The sequence below is a fragment of the Coptis chinensis genome, chromosome 6 (genome assembly GCF_015680905.1).
Source record: "Coptis chinensis isolate HL-2020 chromosome 6, ASM1568090v1, whole genome shotgun sequence".
Taxonomy (NCBI): Eukaryota; Viridiplantae; Streptophyta; class Magnoliopsida; order Ranunculales; family Ranunculaceae; genus Coptis; species Coptis chinensis.
This window is the reverse complement of record NC_141461.1, coordinates 24,252,645-24,274,603: the sequence shown is the minus strand read 5'-3', so window position 1 is coordinate 24,274,603 and position 21,959 is coordinate 24,252,645. Positions and strand designations below refer to the sequence as shown.

Genomic DNA, 21,959 nt, shown 5'->3' with positions numbered 1-21,959 from the left:
CACGTAGAGTACAAATACTTAGGAGCCCACCTAGAATAATATCCAGGTGAGAGAAATACTTGTACATCACCCAGGCCTCCATATATAAAACTTGCATAGGCAGAGGCTGGGCGTGCACAGCACATGTGCCTACCATTTACTGTCACAAAGCAGAATAATGGTACAGATCAACATTAAAATTGGTATGAGAAAAATTAGAAAGAAAAAGAGATCAACATTATAGTGTTCGATACCAGTCATGCATAAGCTACGTTGCTTAATCAACCTTGTTCTTCTTCTTGTTGTGAGCGGAATTGGTCAACATACGGTCTCATTCAAATTATAATGCGCAACCGATTGGACCCAAAGCGAGCGGAGGGTTTTTGTCCATAGTAGTCTCCGATTGTTATCAAGAAATAATGAGAATTACAATAAGGGTCCAACAAAATATTGGGACGTACTTGGTGATGAATCAAGCATGGAAGGACCTACTGAGTTGGAGATGGCTAATCTGAATTTCTTTGAGACGGTTCCTCCTCATCTTGAGGAGGGGACATCGACTCAATGAGAAATTCCTTCTCTTTTTTTGGGACTTCTTTGTCTGAGGTATATATTTTGATTTTTTCTATTTTCGATTTTTTGTAGAATATTAGAATGATAATAATCATAATATTAAATATTTTAGTATCTAAAACAACTTTTTTGAAGTGTTGCATAGCAAATTTTTGTGTAGGAGAATTGTTTGACAAACTACACTTTGGTTACATTTTGGGCTATAAGATTAGTGGATTAGGTTGCAGATTATTTGCAACTTGCAATTCTCTTTGCTTGCATATTTTGCAACTTTGTAAGTTCCTCAACTAGGCAACTTTGTATGCTGATTTCATTTTATATTTCCTAGGTTACATTGACACGGGCACACGTGTTGGTGTCCGACACGGATACGGGTTGTTGGATATGGCAAACTGTGGGAGTTCGACACGGGGATACGGATAGGAATAATTAATTAATTTTTTAATAGATATAAAATTTATAAATTAGAAATTTTTTCAGAAAATAAGAAAAACAGTGATAAATAGGAGAAAAAAGTATTGCATGCATACTAAACAAATATTAAAGTGATATAAATATAAAATGAGCATATAAAGTAGAAACAAGCAGTAAAAAATGTGTACCCAAAATAATCCGTTTTGCTAAAAAATAATATATATATATATATATATATATATATATATATATATATATATATATATATATATATAGGGTTCTCATTGCCAAACTCGTGTCCCTTTTCCCCAAACCTCAAAAGCACCGACCTTTATTTCCATCTCTTATTAGCCGAAAAAAAAAAAAAAAAAATCTTCCCATCTCATCTTATTAACATTAACATGGAGAATTGTAAAGACTTCTTTAAATATGTTTCTCTAGATTCTTCTCATTTTCTTTTCATGACTGATGCTTAAAACAATATGTTGTTTCTTAATTCTCGATCTGAAAGGGAAATAAAAAGATGAAAGGGGAGGGGGGAGAAAGACGAAGGATAGATGCACAACTTGAAAAAGATTAGACCCTGGAAGCAAGAGTTGGAGTCTTAAATTCTCAGATATGGAATTTTTTTTCCTTTTTCTTTCCCCTCATTCTTTCTTCTTAGCGAAATTCAGGGGTTTGTTTTTTATTTTGTTTGTGACTTTTTTCTAATTCGTGTCCGATTTTTTACTGGAGATCTCCTTTTATTGCTTTCTACTTCTGTATTCGATTTTTTTGCAAAAGAGAATATTGGTGCTATATTTTTGGCAGCATTTCATGGTGCTATTACCTAAAAAGTTGGCTTCTTTTGTTTTCCTCCTGATTTAATTGGCCACACAATTTTCTTTACTCGTGGTCTGCCGAATTTCCCTACATTTAGCTGTGTCGACACGGTATCAACACACATTTTTTTGAGATATTGTCGTGTCCATATAACTTAGGTATCCACATTGTATGTATCATACCTCAATTTTTTACATTTCACCATGTCTCCGACACTTCATCTGTGTCGGATACGAACAGACCTGTCCGTGTCAATGTAAATTAGGTTTTAAACTTCTTTCACGTAAGGGTCTGTGTACAATCATGTGCTAGGTTGTGTTTTTTCACATCCTGATAATTAGTTGTGCCAATCCTTAATTATGTCTGACAAGACGCAAAACCTAAAAGTGTTTTAGCTAACAAAAATCAAAAAGAAAAGTTTAAACAAAAAGAAAAGAAAAACCCGCATGTCAGTGCTGCTCAGCATGGGTACCCATGTCATGCCCCATTGAGGTAAGAAATCATCGCCAAGGAACATATATCCATTATTATCTTCATCACGGGCAATACAATGTCCTACCACATTGCGAATAATCCCTTGACTAGCCAATTGAGAAGGAAGGCCAATTTTAGCTCCATTAAATCCAAGAATTCCATCTGTCCTAGCAGGAGAGACTGATAATTGGCCTTGTTGATCATAAGCACACCTAAAGAAACATTACAAAGTTACAGCTTAAAAAATATTTTATGAGATGTGAAACAAAAGAAACTTGGCACTGAAGGTATAACACGGACACTTTATTATGGTCCATACCCGAAAACAAACTTTGGCTTTGACAATGTTCCATTTGCAATCATTAGCTGAAGCTCATCCCTAGCGAGAATACCCATGGACGAGCTATGATCTGCATACTCTATCTCATAGTCGCATTGTCGGCAAGACTCACAGTAGCCGTGCTTTTTAGTGGGCTTGTATAGAGGATGTGGTCCCTACATTAGTTATACTGGTAAGCTACTTATAATACTAGGATTTGATAAATTAGACAAAGGATCGTACAATATTCAGAATGGGAGCATCAAAGATAATACATTAAGAGAAGCTAGAGACGTATATGTCCATTCAAAATATACATTTATACAAAAAGACTTGTGCAATCTGCAATACGGCAATTTACTGATCATTTGGTGTATAGAACACATGTTCATCACTTCATTTGACTGACACTAACCTAAACACATCTTTTGTTGAAAAGCTTGATTAATATCAAAACTGATAAAGTACCTTTGCACAACTGGTGCACGGAGCGTCACATTGAATCCAAGTTAAGTCACTTCCAGTGTCCATGTCAAGATGATAAGGCCTTGGAGGATCTCCAACAAGAATAGATACATGGTACAGTCTGTAGAAGTCCAAGAAACATAATCTTCAGTAAGTTATTGGAACTTTAAATTTACTCAATGTAGATATACCACTAGTATACTGCAAAGCAGTGAGAGTGAACGGTGAGAGAGAGAGAGAAAGAGAGCACAATTTTGGGTGGGTGAAGAAGAAGGAGAGAGAGATGGGTTCTGGGCGGAGAGAGAGATATTGGAGAGAAGAAAGAGTGTTTGCGAAGAAGATGAGGAGATGAGGAGAGAATGAAGACAGATAGAAACCTACCAAATAGAATTTTGGGCCGCATGCCCCCTCCCCCCCTCTCAGCTTAGTATACTGCAAAGCAGTGGGAGTGAGCGGAGCTGTGGAGTGAGAGAGAGACCGCTGGCTTTGGGTGGGTGAAGAAGAAGAAGAGAAAAATATTGGAGAGAAGAAAGAATGTTTGACGAAGAAGATGAGAAAAGAGAATGAAGACAGACAAAAACCTACCAAATAGAATTTTGGGCCATCTGCTCCCTCAGCCTAGATCGTTCGCTCTGCTCACTTGACTAGATCATTCACTTCCCTCACTTGATTATCATCATTTATGCAGAACAAAATTCTCAATTCAAATGAACGAATCACACAAAGTATATCAAAAACGAAAACATCCCAGTCAAATATCTATACGGGAGGAAAAGGGAAAATACATATACATTTTGAAATGTCGGCAGAAAATGGTATTCACCATGGTCTTAAAACAAAAAGTTAAATCGGGGATTCAAATTTGATTGCGATGATTTTGCTAAAATGGTATGAAGCATTTGACTCGTTACTGTGGCTGTTAAGATTTAAGAACTTGTTAATAACTTGTCATAACAATAACATGAACTCTCAGTTTTGCAATCATTTGTGCTGCAGATCCGACTTAGAAAACAGGCGAAAGTTTGTGACTCGCCCGAAACAAATTAGAAGATAACAAGAAAAAAATTCAATAAAATGTTTTAAGAAATATGATGTTAGAATATATCAGTATTAGAATATGTCAGTATTATAATATGTCCAATATGGAAAGTCCCATGTTTCTATAAGTGTGGACATCCATATCTAGTAGTTTCTATTATTATGTTTTAGGTTAGTATAAGTATGTAACTCTGGGTAGAGAACAATCACTCTCAGACTCTCTCAACCTCTTTAACCCTAATAAATCTCTAGTCTTCTTTGGTCTTCTTCTTGGTGTCTTTAATATATCAATATCACAACTCTCCTAGCATCACCACTAACACAGAATTTAACATGGTATCGGAGCGAGGTTCAGTGGTATGCTAGGAGAGGAAACCCTCACCAAGAAAAAAAATCAAAATCAGTTTGTTTTAATTTTCAGTATAGTATTCAAGTCAAGTTTCAAGAAGAAGAAGGATTTCTCACAAGAAGAAGTTCTTATATCTCAATTCAAGTTTCAATTTTTTTTCTCTGGCGGTTTCTTGTTCACCAAAGATTTATTCACGGTCCTTTCGTTCACTAACTTATTTGTTCATAGTTACTATTCACGGTACTGTTCATCGTCATGTTAAAGTAAGTTTTTGAGATTTCGCTAGTGTTTAAAGTTTGTTTGAAAAATGCTAGGAGAGAGATCCGAAGTTTCTCAGTATTGGTTTCTTAGTATTGTTTCGCTCACAAGAATTGGTATTGATGCCGTCTTCGTCTCGGTTTCTAGAACATGATCAAGTTGTTTGTTTGAAGTATTATAGGGGCACAAGACCTCTATCTCACGAGGAATTATTCTTTCCATTTTCCACTGTTCCAGAAGTTTGCAGTCATAAAAAGGCGCGACCCACCCTCCACCCTCTATCGTGAGTTGTGTTTGATGCATGTTCTATTAGAATTTTTTCTTGTGAATTAGAGTATGAAGTATTGTTTTTTGAAGTGGGCATTGGTTGGTTGTATAAGTTGGTATTTAGTTTTCTCAGTTTCAAGTTCAAGTCGGAATAGACAAGCCTTTGTATGTTTCAACAGACTTGTATATTCCAACTTGAGAGGGGGAATAGGGAGATATGAAGACATTCAGTAGTATATGAAGGAAGGAGAATATGGAGACGTATGAGGAAGAGTACTCATGTCTCTATATTCCAACAAGCCTTGACGAACTCTTCATGACAAGGCAATCCACTATTCAGTCTTCAGTATGACATCCCCACTCTGCGATCTTGAAGATTCGGATAGCGATCAAGCCTAAACTGCAAACAAGTTTCAGGTAGCAGTCAAGCCTTAACTGCAAGTATGTTTCAGGTAGCAGTCAAGCCTCAACTGTATGTTTCAGGTAGCAATCAAGCCTCAACTGCAAGTATATTTCGTGCTTGATCAAGCCTCAACCGCACGTATGTTTTTGGTGTAGCGATCAAGCCTCAATCATGACGTATGTTTCGTGAGTACCCATAATAGTATTTTGTTGACATTAACGGTGATATTGATAGTAGCGAGCCAAGAAGCACATCAAGTCACTGTTATTGTTTTCAATTTTATTATTATGACCCCATAACAACGAATGAAGTGAGTAGTAGCCAAGCAACACGCCACTACACCGGGTGTTATGATTTCGGTTTGTGGTCGAGGTACACCTTCAAGATTCAAGGTTAGGTCATTGCCTACACCGACAAGCAAAGCTCGAACGCGTCTCAGCGGTTGTTCGAAGTTCTTCAACCGAAGACAGGTTCTATGCGAAAAGGGAGCAGTATTCTTATCTTTTGTTTTTTGTAATCCAAGTTGTAATTTGCATAGTTTGCGTAATTACAGCTTGAGGGGGAGTGTTAGAATATATCAATATTATAATATGTCAGTATTATAATATGTCCAATATGGAAAGTCCCATGTTTCTATAAGTGTGGACATCCATATCTAGTAGTTTCTATTATTATGTTTTAGGTTAGTATAAGTATGCAACTCTGGGTAGAGAACAATCACTCTCAAACTCTCTCAACCTCTTTAACCCTAATAAATCTCTAGTCTTCTTTGGTCTTCTTCTTGGTGTCTTTAATATATCAATATCACAACTCTCCTAGCATCACCACTAACACAGAATTTAACAGAAATATTACCAGGAAGTTGGATTTCAAGAGTATTTGCTTCCTCTGTCACCCAATTAGCAATGGGTTGGAAATTTTCATATGAACGTGGATGAGTATATTGTGCCTTTGAGTCCATGACAGAAAATAGTCCCCTTCAAATAGTTAAGTTTATGTGAATTTGTTTTAGTACGATAGGGAGAGGCCACTGGTGGGAGTGGTGGGTACATATATATATAAGCAAGCAAAACTACAATTTGATATCTTTGTTGTTTTCCTTTCAATGAGGACTTGCTCCGTTTTGGACTTCTAAGAGATTGGTTGTTTTGGCGTTTTGGACTTCTAAGAGATTGGTTGTTTTGGAGAAATGAGAATAATTCCTTCTCACTTTATTAGGATTTCGGTTGATGATATTCCTTTTAAGAGACACAGATCATCTCCTTCATGGGGCAAACTCAAAATCCTTTTGTTTAGTTTAAAATATTTAGATTCCTTATCATACACAGTATGGACGCATGGTTGTCACTTTGCAGTGTCAAAATTTTGGAAATATTTATGCTCGTTCAAATTTCCTATTGCCAATTAGCATAACCAAGGCTATATTTGATAGGAGCTGCTGCGGCAAAGGCAAATTTTGTCACCATTTGCAACTGGCAAATTTATTACGTGACAATTGCAAATAACTTGTGACAAATTTAAATTTGTCAATGTTTGATGATACTATGGTAAATATCATTTGCCTTGATTTGCAACTATTTGCTGCTGTTTGATTGTTCAAATTTGCCACGACAAATATTTCATTTTTTCATTTTTTGTGCTTTTAAAATATTTAAGATTTAAAAATTATAGCTATTCTTATTTGTAAATTTATTTTATTTGTATATGGTTTCACCTACATCACACTAAAAAAGAGTATAAAAAAATCAAAAAATTAAATACAAAATAAAGAAAATTAAAGACAATACAATTCAACATTAATAGTAATAGTATGCCTTTTGAAACAACCATAAAATAAAGTCAAAGTACAATAGACATTAACAACCATTGTTATCCAAACACATATAAAATGTCATTGTGCCTTGGATAAATTCTGTTTCTATATTTTCCCATACTCAGATCACGTGTTATGGCTTGATCCCAAATCTCGTTGCTAGCTATGATCTTCTGTTCTTCATAACTCCATTTAAACTCTTGTTGCATAGTTACACTAGCAATACCGCGTGTTATCCATCGTAAGGTCTTCACTCACTGAAATACAAATTAAGTTAATATACTTAAAACAATGACGAGTTAAGAAAGTTTAAAATATATCTTGCATATCAAAACAAATATATATAGTGTCCTATAACCAAACCAGCGACAAAACAATCAAAAAGAGGTTGTACTAACATATGGAGCAAATTATTTGTTTCCATTGTAACTGCCTCAAATTCATAAACTACATACTAGCTAGCACGCACACACAGGCAGCACACACACACGCACACCTACACCACACTTCGCCAAAAATCATAGCAGCACACACACGCACATAAAATCACAGCGCATGCACACACACACACTACCTATTGCACCAGTAGCGCACCTGAAAGTAGTAGCAGAGGCAGCAGCAGCCACCACCAGCAGCAGCACTACCTGCAGCACCAGTCCACACTACCACAGCACACACACCACACTACCAGCAGCAGCAACACCACACTCACACACAACCAAATTTCCATCAATAACAAAGAAATGTTACAGCTAACAACTACAAAGAAATTTTACAGATAACAATCACCCACAAAGAATGTTTCCCCTATCACAGTTATGAACCCAATTTCAAAGCAAACCCAATAACAATTAACTAAGTCGACTCCCAAAAATTGATCCCGCAAACTGACTTCTATTTTTATTTCAATGCCACCTATAGGAACCACTAAGAAAGTCAGTCATTGCAATGGAGCAGTGTGAAAGATTAAAGGACCTTAGTGGATTTGAACCACCATCTTTTGGGATGTATGTAATACATTACAATCCCAAGTACTCTACCCTTTGAGCTAAAGATCCAATTATTGTCATCGAATAAATATATAACCTGCAACCGTGCTGAAATATGACTCCGACCAGCTGCAACCGCAGTGAATGAATGAATCACAACACCCTACCCCCCACCCCCGCGCTGAAACACAACAGTTAACCACCCATCCATTCTATATGCATTTACCGCACACACACACACACACATCTGTGTACACAGTTGCACTAACTCTCCACCAACATTTGATTCAAACGTCTCCTCCGACATTTGATTGGTTGAAGTCTCCAAGCAAAAGGAATCCAACATCAAACTTTGGTATGGTACTCACTTGAGTCGATCACTTCAACTTCAATCATTCAAGTAAATAATAAAATCAGACCCATGTTTATTGAAGATACAAACTTCAGCAACCCAAAATAATCCTCAACACCAAATTGAGATGCCAATAGCCCCTAGTAACAATTATATGGTAACCTCCTTCAACCTCCAACTACTAACAGCAAACAAATTTTCAATAGCCTATCTAAAGCTTTCTAAAATAATAGGGAATTAACTAAGAAGGTGGGGTAATAAGGATATATATAAAAGCCACAATTAAAATATATTGGAAAACAGAAGAGATGATGTTCATCACCCTTAGTAATTTTCTCCTTTCTTCCTCTAATTCCGCACATGATAAGAACAAAAGAAAACCAACTCGTGTTAATACAAACTTCTAAAAATACAGGAAGTTCATAAAAACGGGACCCACCCAATAGAAATAGCAATAAGTCTAAAAGTGATGTCTTGTAAATTCTAGAAGGAAAGAATATACCAAAATCAATTCGTCCTCTTCCTTTCTTAACTAGTTTCTAAAATGGGTACTAAGATTCCTTAAATTTTTCTGTATGGCAGCAAGTGTGTCAGGAGCTTCCTTTCCTAAACAATGGTTTTTAAGCTTTCTTATGACCTATTTCTTTCAATTCAATAGTTCACAAGAAACAAAAGTCTATGCTAATAAACCGCAACGTACAATTGCATAATAGCATACCAATTTACCTATCACAACAAAGTAATAGCTAACTTGTAATAAGCCAGCAAACCAATCAAACACCAATTAGTAGTCACTAATTCGCGGTCACGAAGAAAACCAATTCCAGTACTCATGTATTAACTAACTAAAAGGGAGAGAGAGAGAGATGAACGTACCTGAGAGAAGAAGAGAAAGAGAGACTGTTGGAGGCGACTCCATTGTTGTTCTTCATCAAGGCAGAGAGAGAGAATGAGAGATGTTATTGGGTTTTTGTTTTTTCTTTTTTGGTTGGTGGCAAATCATAGCAAATTTGTGTGTTAATTTGTTGCCATAAAAATCATGACAAATCCCAACTTATTGCAAATCCGAAAAAACATTTGCAGGTCAAAAAACACACCAAACAGTGGCAAACCAATGAACAGTATTATTTATTTGCATTTCTATGGCAAATAGGACTATCAAACACAGCCCAACTTACATGAATTGTCCAAGAGTTAAAAGTTACTAGTCCTACTAAACAGGAGATCTAGAACCAAAACACCGTAAAAACAAAACAGGCGCTCAATATATTCAAACAACAGACAACAAAATAGTAAATGGCTAAATAAATACGACATGAACTTGGGGAACTTAGTATGACATGTGCTCTAATGCAGTTAAAGGATGTCAAATAATTTCCTTTGGACTCTGCTAAATATAATCAGTAATAATAGCAACTCGACATCACTCGAAAATTTTGTCTTGGAAACAGTGATCTAAAAATTCACTCTTGTTCCGTCTGAAATTGTTGAGGTCAGGAAGGATGACAATCCCATCATTTAAGTCAAGTCTTTTCTTCCCGTCAATCCTAGTTGCGAAGGACTACTCTGCAAGAAAGTATCAACCAAGATTATCTTTAAAACAACTTTCTAGATATTATAATGACACCTGACTACATTACCATGTTGCTATACATCAGCCAAATAAAATTTAACTTTTTTTATGCTTCAGTGTCAGCTGTTTTCTTTACAAGATGAATGTCATAATTAGGCTTCAAGGTTATATGCATTTTTGAGCAAATGTTTCTGCAACCAGTAAAGGGAAGGCAATAGTTGCATCACAATGTACCTGCTCAACACCACAGAAGATATCACAATCACAAGCAGCACGTTGACAACCAACTAAGAACTTAAAAGCAGCCCAAAAGGGAATAATCTTTAACATTCGATAGAGTTGTGGAAAAATTTAGAGCAGTTTCAATGAGGTGTTGGGCCATGTTTCGTAACAATGCAGATGCATAATTTTCTCCAAAGAAACAGAACAGCAAACAAACGTGTGTGTGTGAAACCAACATGTAAACTAAGTATGTATTCAAGCAATTAAGAATTTTATATACAAAGATGAGCTTAGACCAACAGAAGGTGTACAGAAGGTGTATTTTATACTCGTAGTTTTCTCCATGATACAGCCTCGTCGGGTTGCGCTCCAGAATCACTCCCATCAAACTCTTGTGCCGTGTTTATGAAGACAGCATAATCTGCACCGTTGCGCATCATATTGGCATTACATATTTGATGCTTAGGTAATCCTCCACCAAGAATGATCATCCCTGTCTTCCTATGATTTGCATGGACGGCTTCCCCATTCATGGCTCTTATATCTGTCAAAAAGTTATGTGTAAGATTTCAGAAAACGTATTTGATTACAGTGGGAACCAATGTGCTTACCTTGCACAATGTCAATAACCAAACCAAGATTGCGGAAGGAATGGAAGTATAACATATCCCCCAACGAACCGTCTATCATGCCCGGGCAGAAAACTAGAATACCATTCTGGTGAAGTTTCAACATGGAATATTATTATAAAGCGATAAGCAAATAAGAAAATCAATCCCCAGCAAAAAATTCCAATAAATGAGTGGACATTAGGGGAAAAACACAAACACCAACTTAGTTTTTGAAAAAAAACAAAAGGTTATCTAGACAAGAAGGGACATCACTAGTTAATTAGAAGTCAAATTACCAAACAATAACAAAAAAAAACGACCCACATATCATATTAGATGAAGCTGGTGATACATAAAATAGAATGTTGAGGTATGAATGAGACAATTCAGCTATGTTACATGGACACGCCATATTTCAAAAATAATCTGTGTCGGATACGTTTCCACATGTTCGTGTCGGAGACATACGGACACATATTGAGTGTGATATACCTCAGTTTTTGATATTTCACCATGTCAGACACTCCGTATCCGGCACGGATACGGACACGTGTATCCGTGTCAATGTAACTTAGCAATTCAATAGAGGAAAAAGCTGAACTTAATCATGAGTAGCAAACTCAACTTTTCACTTTAATTAGTATAGATATGCACACTTCTACAGAACGTACACCATGACAAAAGTATTACATTTTAAGAAAAATTCTAATGTTCAAAAAGAATATTTTATTCTGTCAATCTCAAGCTTCCAGTTAAATTTGTTTCACATAATCGTTATAAAGCTTCACCAAGTGGTATATTTACCTTGTACACCCAGTAGAGATATGAACTTTCATCATTTATTTCTTTCCCCAAACGAGCGATGACCTTGGAGGGGTCCAAAGTAGTTTCTGTAGAGAAAAGAAGCGAAGTCATGTCATTACAAAACAAATTTATGTAGTATAATAAAGTGTCGTGCAGTTTACATATAATAAGGATGGTATTGAGAGAGAGCATAAGGCTGAATTGATGACAATACTAACAACTCAACATCCATTAGTTGCAGAAAGAAGTCAGCTAGAAATTAAGTAACACTTACCTCTGTTTTTTGCTCTTCTAACATCTGATCAAAAATTGGGATAATCCAATCCTCAAATTTGCAGTAGTTGTCATTTGGCACCAACAGGTTCCCAATACGATTTAATCCTTTTGAACGTAAATGAGCTCCATCTAGATTAAAATCACCCTTATATGTGTGAGCAAGACATTTAATAAGGTCCTCCTCAATACCACCAGCGGTTGTAACCACTACTTCCACCTAAAACCAAAGTCCAAAGTAATTCAGCTTCCTCGTCTTTGTTGATAAAAGTAAAACAAGGAACAGAATAATTTTTTTGTGAGCTCTTGATTTGTGAAAAAAACATATGAGCAATATGAACATAAAATATCACTAAGATCGTATTTAAAAGGTTATAGCTGCACATACTCTTCAAGCTTCAAGAACCATTTCTGTTTCCTAGCTATCACGTGTTATTAGCTCCATTATACATTTATACCAACTTCTATTATACATTTGCACATCCAAATTTATTCTTTTTCATCTCACATGTTAACTTATCACACAGTAATGTTTACCATAAACTCTTTCCCATGTTTTAACAACAACATTTTCTTATATTTGCCAAATGTTTCGTTAAAAATCACCCAACGACAACTCGAAACTATAAATTAAACTGTACATAAAAAGCCTGTTATATTTTGAACTTACCATACGATGCTGAACAAGATAACTAACGGTATCACGAACACCAAAAGAAATAAGATTTGAAGTAAAGCCCAAGAATATTTTACACTTTGTAGACTCTAAACTTCGTATCTCTCTCTTCTTCACTACAACCTTCCACCAAAGCTTCATCTGAAAGTCTCCAACCAATCTAAACAAACAAACAAAAAAAAAAAAGATTAGAACTTTACACTAAAAAAAATATACCCATTAAAGAAAAATACCATTTCATTGACTACTTCAATTGCATCACCAAGATTAGAAGCTTGGAAACCAATTGACACCATTGACTTGAGAAGCTGAGAGTAGTTAACCCCTTTGTTGAAATCATAACCTTGTATCTTTTGACATTTTCCTTCAAGTGTTTCTGATTCTTTGAACACTGTTGAGTGTACTGACTCCATTACTTTTGAGATTTCTCCTTATTTTGATGTTTCTCCCATATTTTCTTTCACTGTCAAGAACAAAGTGAGGTTTTAGGCTGAGTCCAATGACTTTTTGGCACATGCTTAACTTTTTGGCAGATATAAGAGCCATGAATGGGGAAGCAGTCCATGCAAATCATAGGAAGACAGGCATGATCATTCTTGGTGGAGGATTACCTAAGCATCATATAAGTAATGCCAATATGATGTGCAACAATGCAGATTATGCTGTCTTCATAAACACGACGCAAGAGTTTGATGGGAGTGATTCTGGAGCGCAACCCGACGAGGCTGTATCATGGGGAAAACTACGAGAATCTGCCAAGACAGTTAAAGTACGCCTTCTGTTGGTCTAAGCTCATCCTACCTATATTAATATCCGTTTCTCCCAAGATGCTCATAGTGTGCCACATTAGCAAAGTTTTTAAAATAGTCCCTATTTAAAAAATAATTACTTGCTTTCTTACCAAACTAACCCTCCTTTCATGTGTTATGCTAAAACAAAAAACAAAGCTACCCATTATTTCATTATTTCAAATGTACGCATGGGAGTTAATTGATATGTATTAGTTATTGGATATGGATATGGATATGTATTAGTTAATAGATATGGATATGAATTAGTTAATGGATCATGATATGTATTACTTATTGGATATGGATATGTTAAACTTCCAAGTGCTTCCTTTAAATATAGGCCCAGACATGATGGGTTTAAGAATAACAGGCCCGGCCACAGGTCGGGCTGCATGGCTAGTTTTTATATATAAAATTCTTAATTGCTTGAATACGTACTTAGTTTACATGATGGTTTCACACATACACACACACACGTTTGTTTGCTGTTCTGTTTCTTTGGAGAAAATTATGCATGTGCATTGTTACGAAACATGGCCCAACACCTCATTGAAACTGCTCTAAATTTTTCCATAACTGTATCGAATGTTAAAGATTATTCCCTTTTGGGTTGCTTTTAAGTTCTTAGTTGGTTGTCAACGTGCTGATTGTGATTGTGATATCCTCTGTGGTGTTGAGCAGGTACATTGTGATTCCCTTTACTGGTTGTAGAAACATTTGCTCAAAAATGCATTTAACCTTGAAGCCTAATTATGACCTAGGTTACATGGACACGACAATATCTTAAAAAACATTCGCGTGTCGACACTATATTAATATCAGTTTCTCCCAATATGCTCACAGTGAGCCACGTCAGCATATTTTTTAAAAAAGTCCCTATTTAGAAAATAATTACTCTCTTTCTTACCAAACTAACCCTGAATTTGGTGTCTTCTCTAATTTAATATAAGTTAAAATTGTCTTTTCATCTGTGTTGAAAATTTTAAAAAAAACTACGTCCGTTATTTCAATTCTACGCCCGTTATTTCTATTTGGCCGGGCTATTTTAGTAATTATGAAATATAAAAAAAAGAAAACCCAACCCTTCGTAACGCTCATTCTTCTTCTTCTCATTGAGTTCGCTGCGGGCTGCAAAAGCAAGAGTCGAAAGTCCAAGGAAAGAATTGCCATGCTGGCTTGCACAGCAAGGATTCAATGCCGGGTAGGGTTTGTCACCATCAAATGATTCTTCAAATGCTCCAGGCTTATAATTTGAAAAATTTTAATTGCAAAAAAGAATTGAAAGAGCTGAAAGACCAAGTTTTCCATTTGTTTGTTTATGTGGTTCAGTGGTTGTTTGTTAAAGTGGTTGGGACGTGCTTTCCTCAAACAGATGTGCTGTTGCTGAGTTGAAAGGTCTTTTTCCTAACATCAATCAAGGTTTTCTCCAACAAATCAATCATTGTTTCATGTTGTTCATATAAAAATTCATACTGTAAATTATAACAAACTAAGCTTTTCTGCTTTTCTACTGATAATTAGAAACCGTGTCAAATTTGTTAGATACTTATAAAATGTTTATTATCCCATTCAATCTGTCCATATGCATGTATATTTGAAGGAAATAGGAGGAAAAAAAATGGAAAAAATCTTGCCTAGCGTAGCTCAACATATGAATGGACACTCACGGTAATTTGATTTTTAATGCCTACATATTAGACTTTAGCTAGATGCTAATTCCTTATTAGCATACTCTGATTAAACTGCTGGGTTTTTCTTCTTCTTCTCATTGAGCTCCAAAGCATAGTGCCTTAAGTGACGACATGCATCATTCTCATACTCAATTACTATAGCTCCCAGAGAGACCTTTCCGTTGTTGAGATTGTGGACCAACCACTGGAGAGTCTTGAATAGCTGACCACCTCCATGCTGCACAACCAATGGAAGTATCAGATAAAACATGAAAAGGAGAGGTAGAGATTCGACTGGTATGTGCTAACCTTGACAATTTTTTCCATATTGGTGCAAAAGATGTGCTTCCCATGGAGCATGATCCCGACTTTATCGAAGATGTAGGTAAGATTAGTGTTGTACCTATATTAATATCCGTTTCTCCCAAGATGCTCATAGTGAGCCACATTAGCAAAGTTTTTAAAATAGTCCCTATTTAAAAAATAATTACTTGCCTTCTTACCAAACTAACCCTCCTTTCATGTGTTATGCTAAAACAAAAAACAAAACTACGCATTATTTCATTATTTCAAATGTACGCATGGGAGTTAATTGATATGTATTAGTTATTGGATATGGATATGGATATGTATTAGTTAATAGATATGGATATGAATTAGTTAATGGATCATGATATGTATTACTTATTGGATATGGATATGTTAAACTTCCAAGTGCTTCCTTTAAATATAGGCCCAGACATGATGGGTTTAAGAATAACAGGCCCGGCCACAGGTCGGGCTGCATGGCTAGTTTTTATATATAAAATTCTTAATTGCTTGAATACGTACTTAGTTTACATGATGGTTTCACACATACACACACACACGTTTGTTTGCTGTTCTGTTTCTTTGGAGAAAATTATGCATGTGCATTGTTACGAAACATGGCCCAACACCTCATTGAAACTGCTCTAAATTTTTCCATAACTGTATCGAATGTTAAAGATTATTCCCTTTTGGGTTGCTTTTAAGTTCTTAGTTGGTTGTCAACGTGCTGATTGTGATTGTGATATCCTCTGTGGTGTTGAGCAGGTACATTGTGATTCCCTTTACTGGTTGTAGAAACATTTGCTCAAAAATGCATTTAACCTTGAAGCCTAATTATGACCTAGGTTACATGGACACGACAATATCTTAAAAAACATTCGCGTGTCGACACAGCTAAATGCGTGGAAATTCGGCAGAGCACGAGTAAAGAACACACAAACGACAATAAAAAGTAGTAAATGATGAAGAACCTGTTTTTGACGATCTGGTTTTCTTTGATGAAGAAGACATGATCTGGTTTTCTTTGATGATGACGATCTGGTTTTCGATGATGAAGAAGAACCTGGTTTTCTTCTTTCTTTGGTCACTTAATTGGCATACTATACAACGTACTATACATGTTCTTGCACTTTGGATACTACACAACAATTTTCTAGGCACTAAACTACATTGTACTATCAAAAAAAATTCAGGTTGCGACCTGGGCAAATATTCTGGCCAAAATGTGCTGATGTGGCCAAATTTGGAGGTTTTATAATCTTACGTGGAGACATGTCATTTTATTTATCATAAAAAACATGTGTTGACGTGGCCAAATTTGCCACACAAGCTGAATAGCCAACAAGTTGAATGTCATTTTCCACATTTTCCCTCTCCAACTTTTCCCTCTCTTTTGTTTGAGCGCCCAAAAATTAGGGATTTCATCAGAAACCCTAATTGACCAAAATTCGTTGTCTTTAAGATTAAATTGCCTAATTCACACAAACCCTAACCTATATAAAATACTAATCCATAGGAATCTGGTCCAGATTAAAGTAAGTTAATGTTTTTTATATTGTTTTTTGTCATATTGTTGTCGACTATTATACATGAATATTATACTATGGTAGTGCTTTGCTTTTCAATTTAAATATATATTGTTACACAGTTGATTGTTGTTATATTATTAATATATTGTTGTTAAACTACTGCAGTGGAAACAATTGTAATTAATCTCCATCATGGGGGTTCATTTGTTACTAGTCCAGACCTTCATTACCTTGGTGGTAGGGTAGAGTGCTTGGACAATATTGATTCAGATAGGTTTGGGTATTTTGATTTAAAATCAATGGTGGAGGAGTTGGGGTATTATAATGTGAGTAAAATGCAATATGGTCAAGCCAGCAGTTAGGGTTATATGTTAATTTTTTATGATACTAGTATTATGAAAATGTTGCAAGAAGCTAGGGATGGGAATATAATTGAGGTATACATTGAACATGATGTTGAGGTGGATTCAAGTGAACAAAGTGTTGTGCATGATATTGAAGTAGTTGAGTTAGAGAATGGAGAAGACATTGAGATACAAACTCATTTACAGAGTGATAAGGTTTGTATTTCAGATGATAATTAGTCAGATAAGGAAGATTTTAGGTTTGAGGATTTGCCTGAATTGTCTGATAATGATGAGGAGCTTATTGAAGTTAGGAAAATGATAGAAGAAAGGAAAAAATGAAAAAGACTTGAAAGAATGAAATCAATTTGGTATGATGGTGATCATGAACATGAAGTGAATGGTACTAGAGCTGAGCAAGCAGTGAATGCTAAAGGTGATGATGATGTTGAAGCAATGAATGCCAGTACTGGTGCTGTAGCAGTGGGCGGGCTTTATGTTGATGAAGCCAACAATGTGTTTATTAGTGATGATGAAGTTGACCATGGGGAAGTTGATAGTGACTATATAGATTCAAGTGATTATGAAAGTCCAGATACTGATGAGGATGATGGTATTAGAAAAACCAAAAGTTTAGGTACTCTAGTTTTGATCCCCAAGACTGATGTATTTCATGTGCAACCAAGACTAGGGATGGTGTTTGCATCCCCTAATCAGCCCAAGGATTGTTTGAAGGATTTTACAGTTGCTCATGGGTACCAACTTTGGTTGAAGTTAAACAACCAGAAAAGAATCCTTGCATTATGTGCTGAGGATTGACCATTTAGACTATATGCTAGTTGGATGACAAGCAAGAGAAGCTTCCAGATAAAGTCTTATATAGAAGAACATAAGTGTTCAAGGATATTTGATGTCCAGATTGCTAACTGTAAATGGATTGCTAGGATATATGGAGAGAAGATACTGAAGTATCCTAAAATGAAATTGAAGGATTTGAAAGAGGATATTATGCACAAGTTTAAGCTTGATGTGACATTGTGTCAGTGTAGCAGAGTTAAGCGCAAAGTTCTAGATGCAGTGGAAAATAGGTTGGCTGGTGTATATGCAAAGTTGTGGGACTACCAATTTGAACTAAGAAGGAGTAATTATGGGAGTACTATTGAGATAGAATTATTTCATCCTACACCTAATGAACCTGCAGTGTTCAAGCGCATGTATATAGGTTTTACTGCACTTATAAATGCATGGAAGAGTGGTTGCAGACCAGTTATTGGAGTTGACGGATGTTTCTCTGCAAGGGGGAGCTACTAACAGCCATTGGTAGAGATGCAAACAATCAAATATTCCCAATAGCATGGGCAGTTGTAGAAGTGGAAAACTCAGATAGTTGGATGTGGTTTTTGGATTTGTTGATGAAAGACTTGGGTTATAGTGAAGGCTAGGATCTTGGGTTGACTATTATTAGTGACCAGCAAAAGGGTCTTATACAAGTGATAAAAGACTATTTGCCTTTTGCTGAGCACAGAAATTGTGTTTGGCATGTATATGCCAATTTCAAGAAGACATTCCCTGGTTTACAGTATAAATTCCTGTTTTGGAAGGCTAGCAAATGTGGGACTCCTCAAGAATTTGAACAAAATATGGATGAAATGAAAAAGTATTCTGAGGATGCATATCACCACTGCATGGTGAAGCAAAACCCAAGACAGTGGTCAAAAGCTTTTTTTAGCATGTTTCCTTGTTCGGATTCTGTTGACAACAACATATATGAGACATTTAACTCAACAATAGTGGAAGCAAGGGAAAAGAACATCATAGAAATGCTTGAGGATATCATATTGCAAGTAATGGCTAGAATGCAAAAGAAGATTGCAGCAATGGCTAACTGGAAGACTGCCTTTTGTCCTATTATAATGCAAAAGTTAGAAAAAAAAATAAAGAAGATCATAGGTTTTGGGCTGCACATTACAATGGAAGCAACTCATTTGAGGCCAGGAAGAACAAATATGAAGCCTTTACTGTGGATGCAACTGCTATGAGATGCAGTTGTAGAATGTGGGAAATGAATGGCATCCCATGTCCACATGCCATTTCAGTTATGTATTATCTTAACATTGATCCATTGCAGCATGTATCTAGTTGGTATAGTGTGGCAGAGTACAAGAAGATATATAGTCATGTGTTACAGCCTTTGAATGGTCAAAACATGTGGCATAGGACAAAGAGACCTGCTATTTTGCCTCCCATAGCAAGGAAGATGCCTGACAGACCCAAGAAGAATAGAAGGAAGGAAGGAGTAGCAGTGGGAACTGGAAGAGTGACACAAGTGGGAACTGGAAGAGTGACAGAAGACAAGGCTTCTCACCAACTATGCAGGAAGGGTAGGAAAATGCATTGTTCTAGATGCAATAGTGAGGAACACAACATAAGGTCATGCAAGTCTACAGACCCACCACTTAGAAAGAAACAAGTGAGTATGCATTTGTCTTTTACTTTTATAAGTTATTTTTACAAGTGGTTTTAATTGTATTTAAATATGTTAATATAACATTAGGTGAGGAAGAAGAAAGGAGAAGTGAATAATGACCCAGCTGAGGATGCAACTAATGAATGGCCAACTAATGTAACAGCTGAGAATGCCAGTAATGAAGGTAGGTGTACAAGAGGCAGAGGTACAAGGGGTAGAGGTCAAAGAGGGAGAGGAAGAAGGAACCAGTCCATATAGGCTTTGGAGTATACACTAGTCCTGAAGGAGAAACTTACATCAATGTGAGTCTTCTAATATATTTAATGTATTTTTCATTCATTATGTTTTGTGCATTATCTTATTCATAGTGCATTACGTGTAGACTGCTTCAAGATTGACACCCTTGAATTCAAATGAACCATCTCCAAGTAATGAAGGGCCAAGTACTTTAACAGATGAGAGTGCAACTAATCAGCAACCAAGTACAAGGGGTAGAGGTACAAGGGGTAAAGGTACAAGGGCTAGGGGTGAAAGAGGAAGAGGAAGAGGAAGCAGTGAGCCAATTACTATTCCACTTGGTGTAAACACTAATACTATTGAAGGAGAAGCTGACATCAATGTGAGTGTTTTAGTGTAGTTTTTTCAATAAATTAGTTTGAGTGCATTGACTTATTCATTGTGCATGACTGTGTAGACTGCTTGAAGATTAGTTGTTCCACTTGCACCAAGAGTAACTGTGTCAATGGGTGATGGAGTACACATATTACCTCCAACTGGAAGAAAATATTTTTATATAAGTTATTACTTTAAGTTTTTTATTCATTTAAGTGTCTGCAATTTAAAATTTAGTTTAGTTTATGTCTTTATTCTTTAGTTTAGTTTGGTAAGTTTTTATTCATTATGCTTTATTTCTTATATAGTCACCACAAGAAAGGAGAGTTGTACAAAGGAAGACTTCAAGTGCAAGTGATCAAGTTGGAAGTAGTCAAGGGTCAAATAATACACCACTTGGAACTCAGAAATCAAATCTCGAAAAAGAGTAGTGTTGAAGGCATCCCATGAATTATTTGGTAAAATTAATCTAGCTCATTTTGGTGTTTTAAGAGTGTATTAATGGTTTCAGATTTGTTGCTTTAATGAACAAGTGTCATGTTTTGTATGTTTCTCTCAAACATGGTCATGCAAAGAACAAGTGTCATATTTTGAATGTAAGGAAACAATTTTTTTTTTGTCCAGGAGAATGCTTTAATGAACATATTGAAAATTGATTTGAGTAATGTCTTGTAAATAGTGTTATAGTTTTAATTTTGAACTGTATAGTTGGTGATAATTAATGATGTTTGGTATGCAATCTATAAAACCATCCTAGAGGGGTAGAGGTTGTATGCAATAGGTTTAGATTCGAAAAAATAATGACCAAGGGTCAGATGATCCATGTTGAGGGTAAGGGAGAACCCAAAACTTTTGAAAGAGCACTGGTTGCAGTTTGGGAGCTCATCAAAACAAAGCAGGGGAAGAGAGTGTTCATGGAGGTTGTTTATTAGAATGATGCCATTAATCTGAAGCCTTGTGATGACTGTGGAAGGATGTGCATCATTGAGCTGTTGGAAGAGGGAGAGGCAAGTTGACCTAGAGAACCAAGTCCAGAAGTTCCACCTGGATTCAAACATAAGCTCAGGAAATCTCCAAGGTTACCTACAGCAACAGTAAATGAAGCAGCAGTTGCAAATGAAGTAGCAGTGAGGGAATCAGCACCAACACCATCCAAACAGCAAGTTCAAGAGGTTATCCTGGGTCTTGCTATTGCGGCAGCTTATCCTAGGTTTTGTATGAAGTCCAAGAAGTCTAGGTCTAAGAAGTGATGTCTTGGTGTATGTTTGAAGTGTGTTTTTTAGGTTTATCTAGGCAGTCTTGTTCTTGTTTCTATGTTTTGATGTTTTTTTAGCTTGGTTGTCTTATTCTATGTTAAATTATCAAGTCCTGATGTAGTGTAGTGACGTTTAATGTTTTCTTTTGCTATGTTAAATTATCAAATCCATTTTGATTGAACTCATTACATACATACAGTGACAGAAACCAGTGTTACAGAAACACAGAAACCAGAGAACTCTACAATTTCATTCCATTTTCATTCAACTCATTACATTACAAAAACCATGTTACAGAACATTACAG

The 21,959-nt window shown here is 36.0% G+C and overlaps 1 protein-coding gene and 1 pseudogene across 2 annotated transcripts; both read right to left on the bottom strand.

Moving 5' to 3' along the window:
• Window positions 1-2,137: 2,137 nt before the first annotated feature.
• Window positions 2,138-8,559, bottom strand: LOC147492247 (aspartyl protease APCB1-like). The gene is made up of 6 exons (XM_086567450.1): window positions 8,532-8,559; window positions 7,769-7,836; window positions 3,687-3,805; window positions 3,050-3,167; window positions 2,582-2,757; window positions 2,138-2,474 (listed from the first exon to the last, which is right to left on the bottom strand). Exons 1-6 carry the CDS (start codon window positions 8,557-8,559, stop codon window positions 2,180-2,182), a joined length of 804 nt encoding a protein of 267 aa, XP_086423576.1. The 3' UTR covers window positions 2,138-2,179.
• Window positions 7,173-13,126, bottom strand: LOC147492246 (deoxyhypusine synthase-like; annotated as a pseudogene). Its single transcript, XR_015199874.1, has 8 exons — window positions 12,908-13,126; window positions 12,669-12,834; window positions 12,000-12,218; window positions 11,726-11,811; window positions 10,922-11,027; window positions 10,622-10,854; window positions 9,392-10,325; window positions 7,173-7,431 (listed from the first exon to the last, which is right to left on the bottom strand). The product of XR_015199874.1 is annotated as a deoxyhypusine synthase-like (transcript).
• Window positions 13,127-21,959: the final 8,833 nt, after the last annotated feature.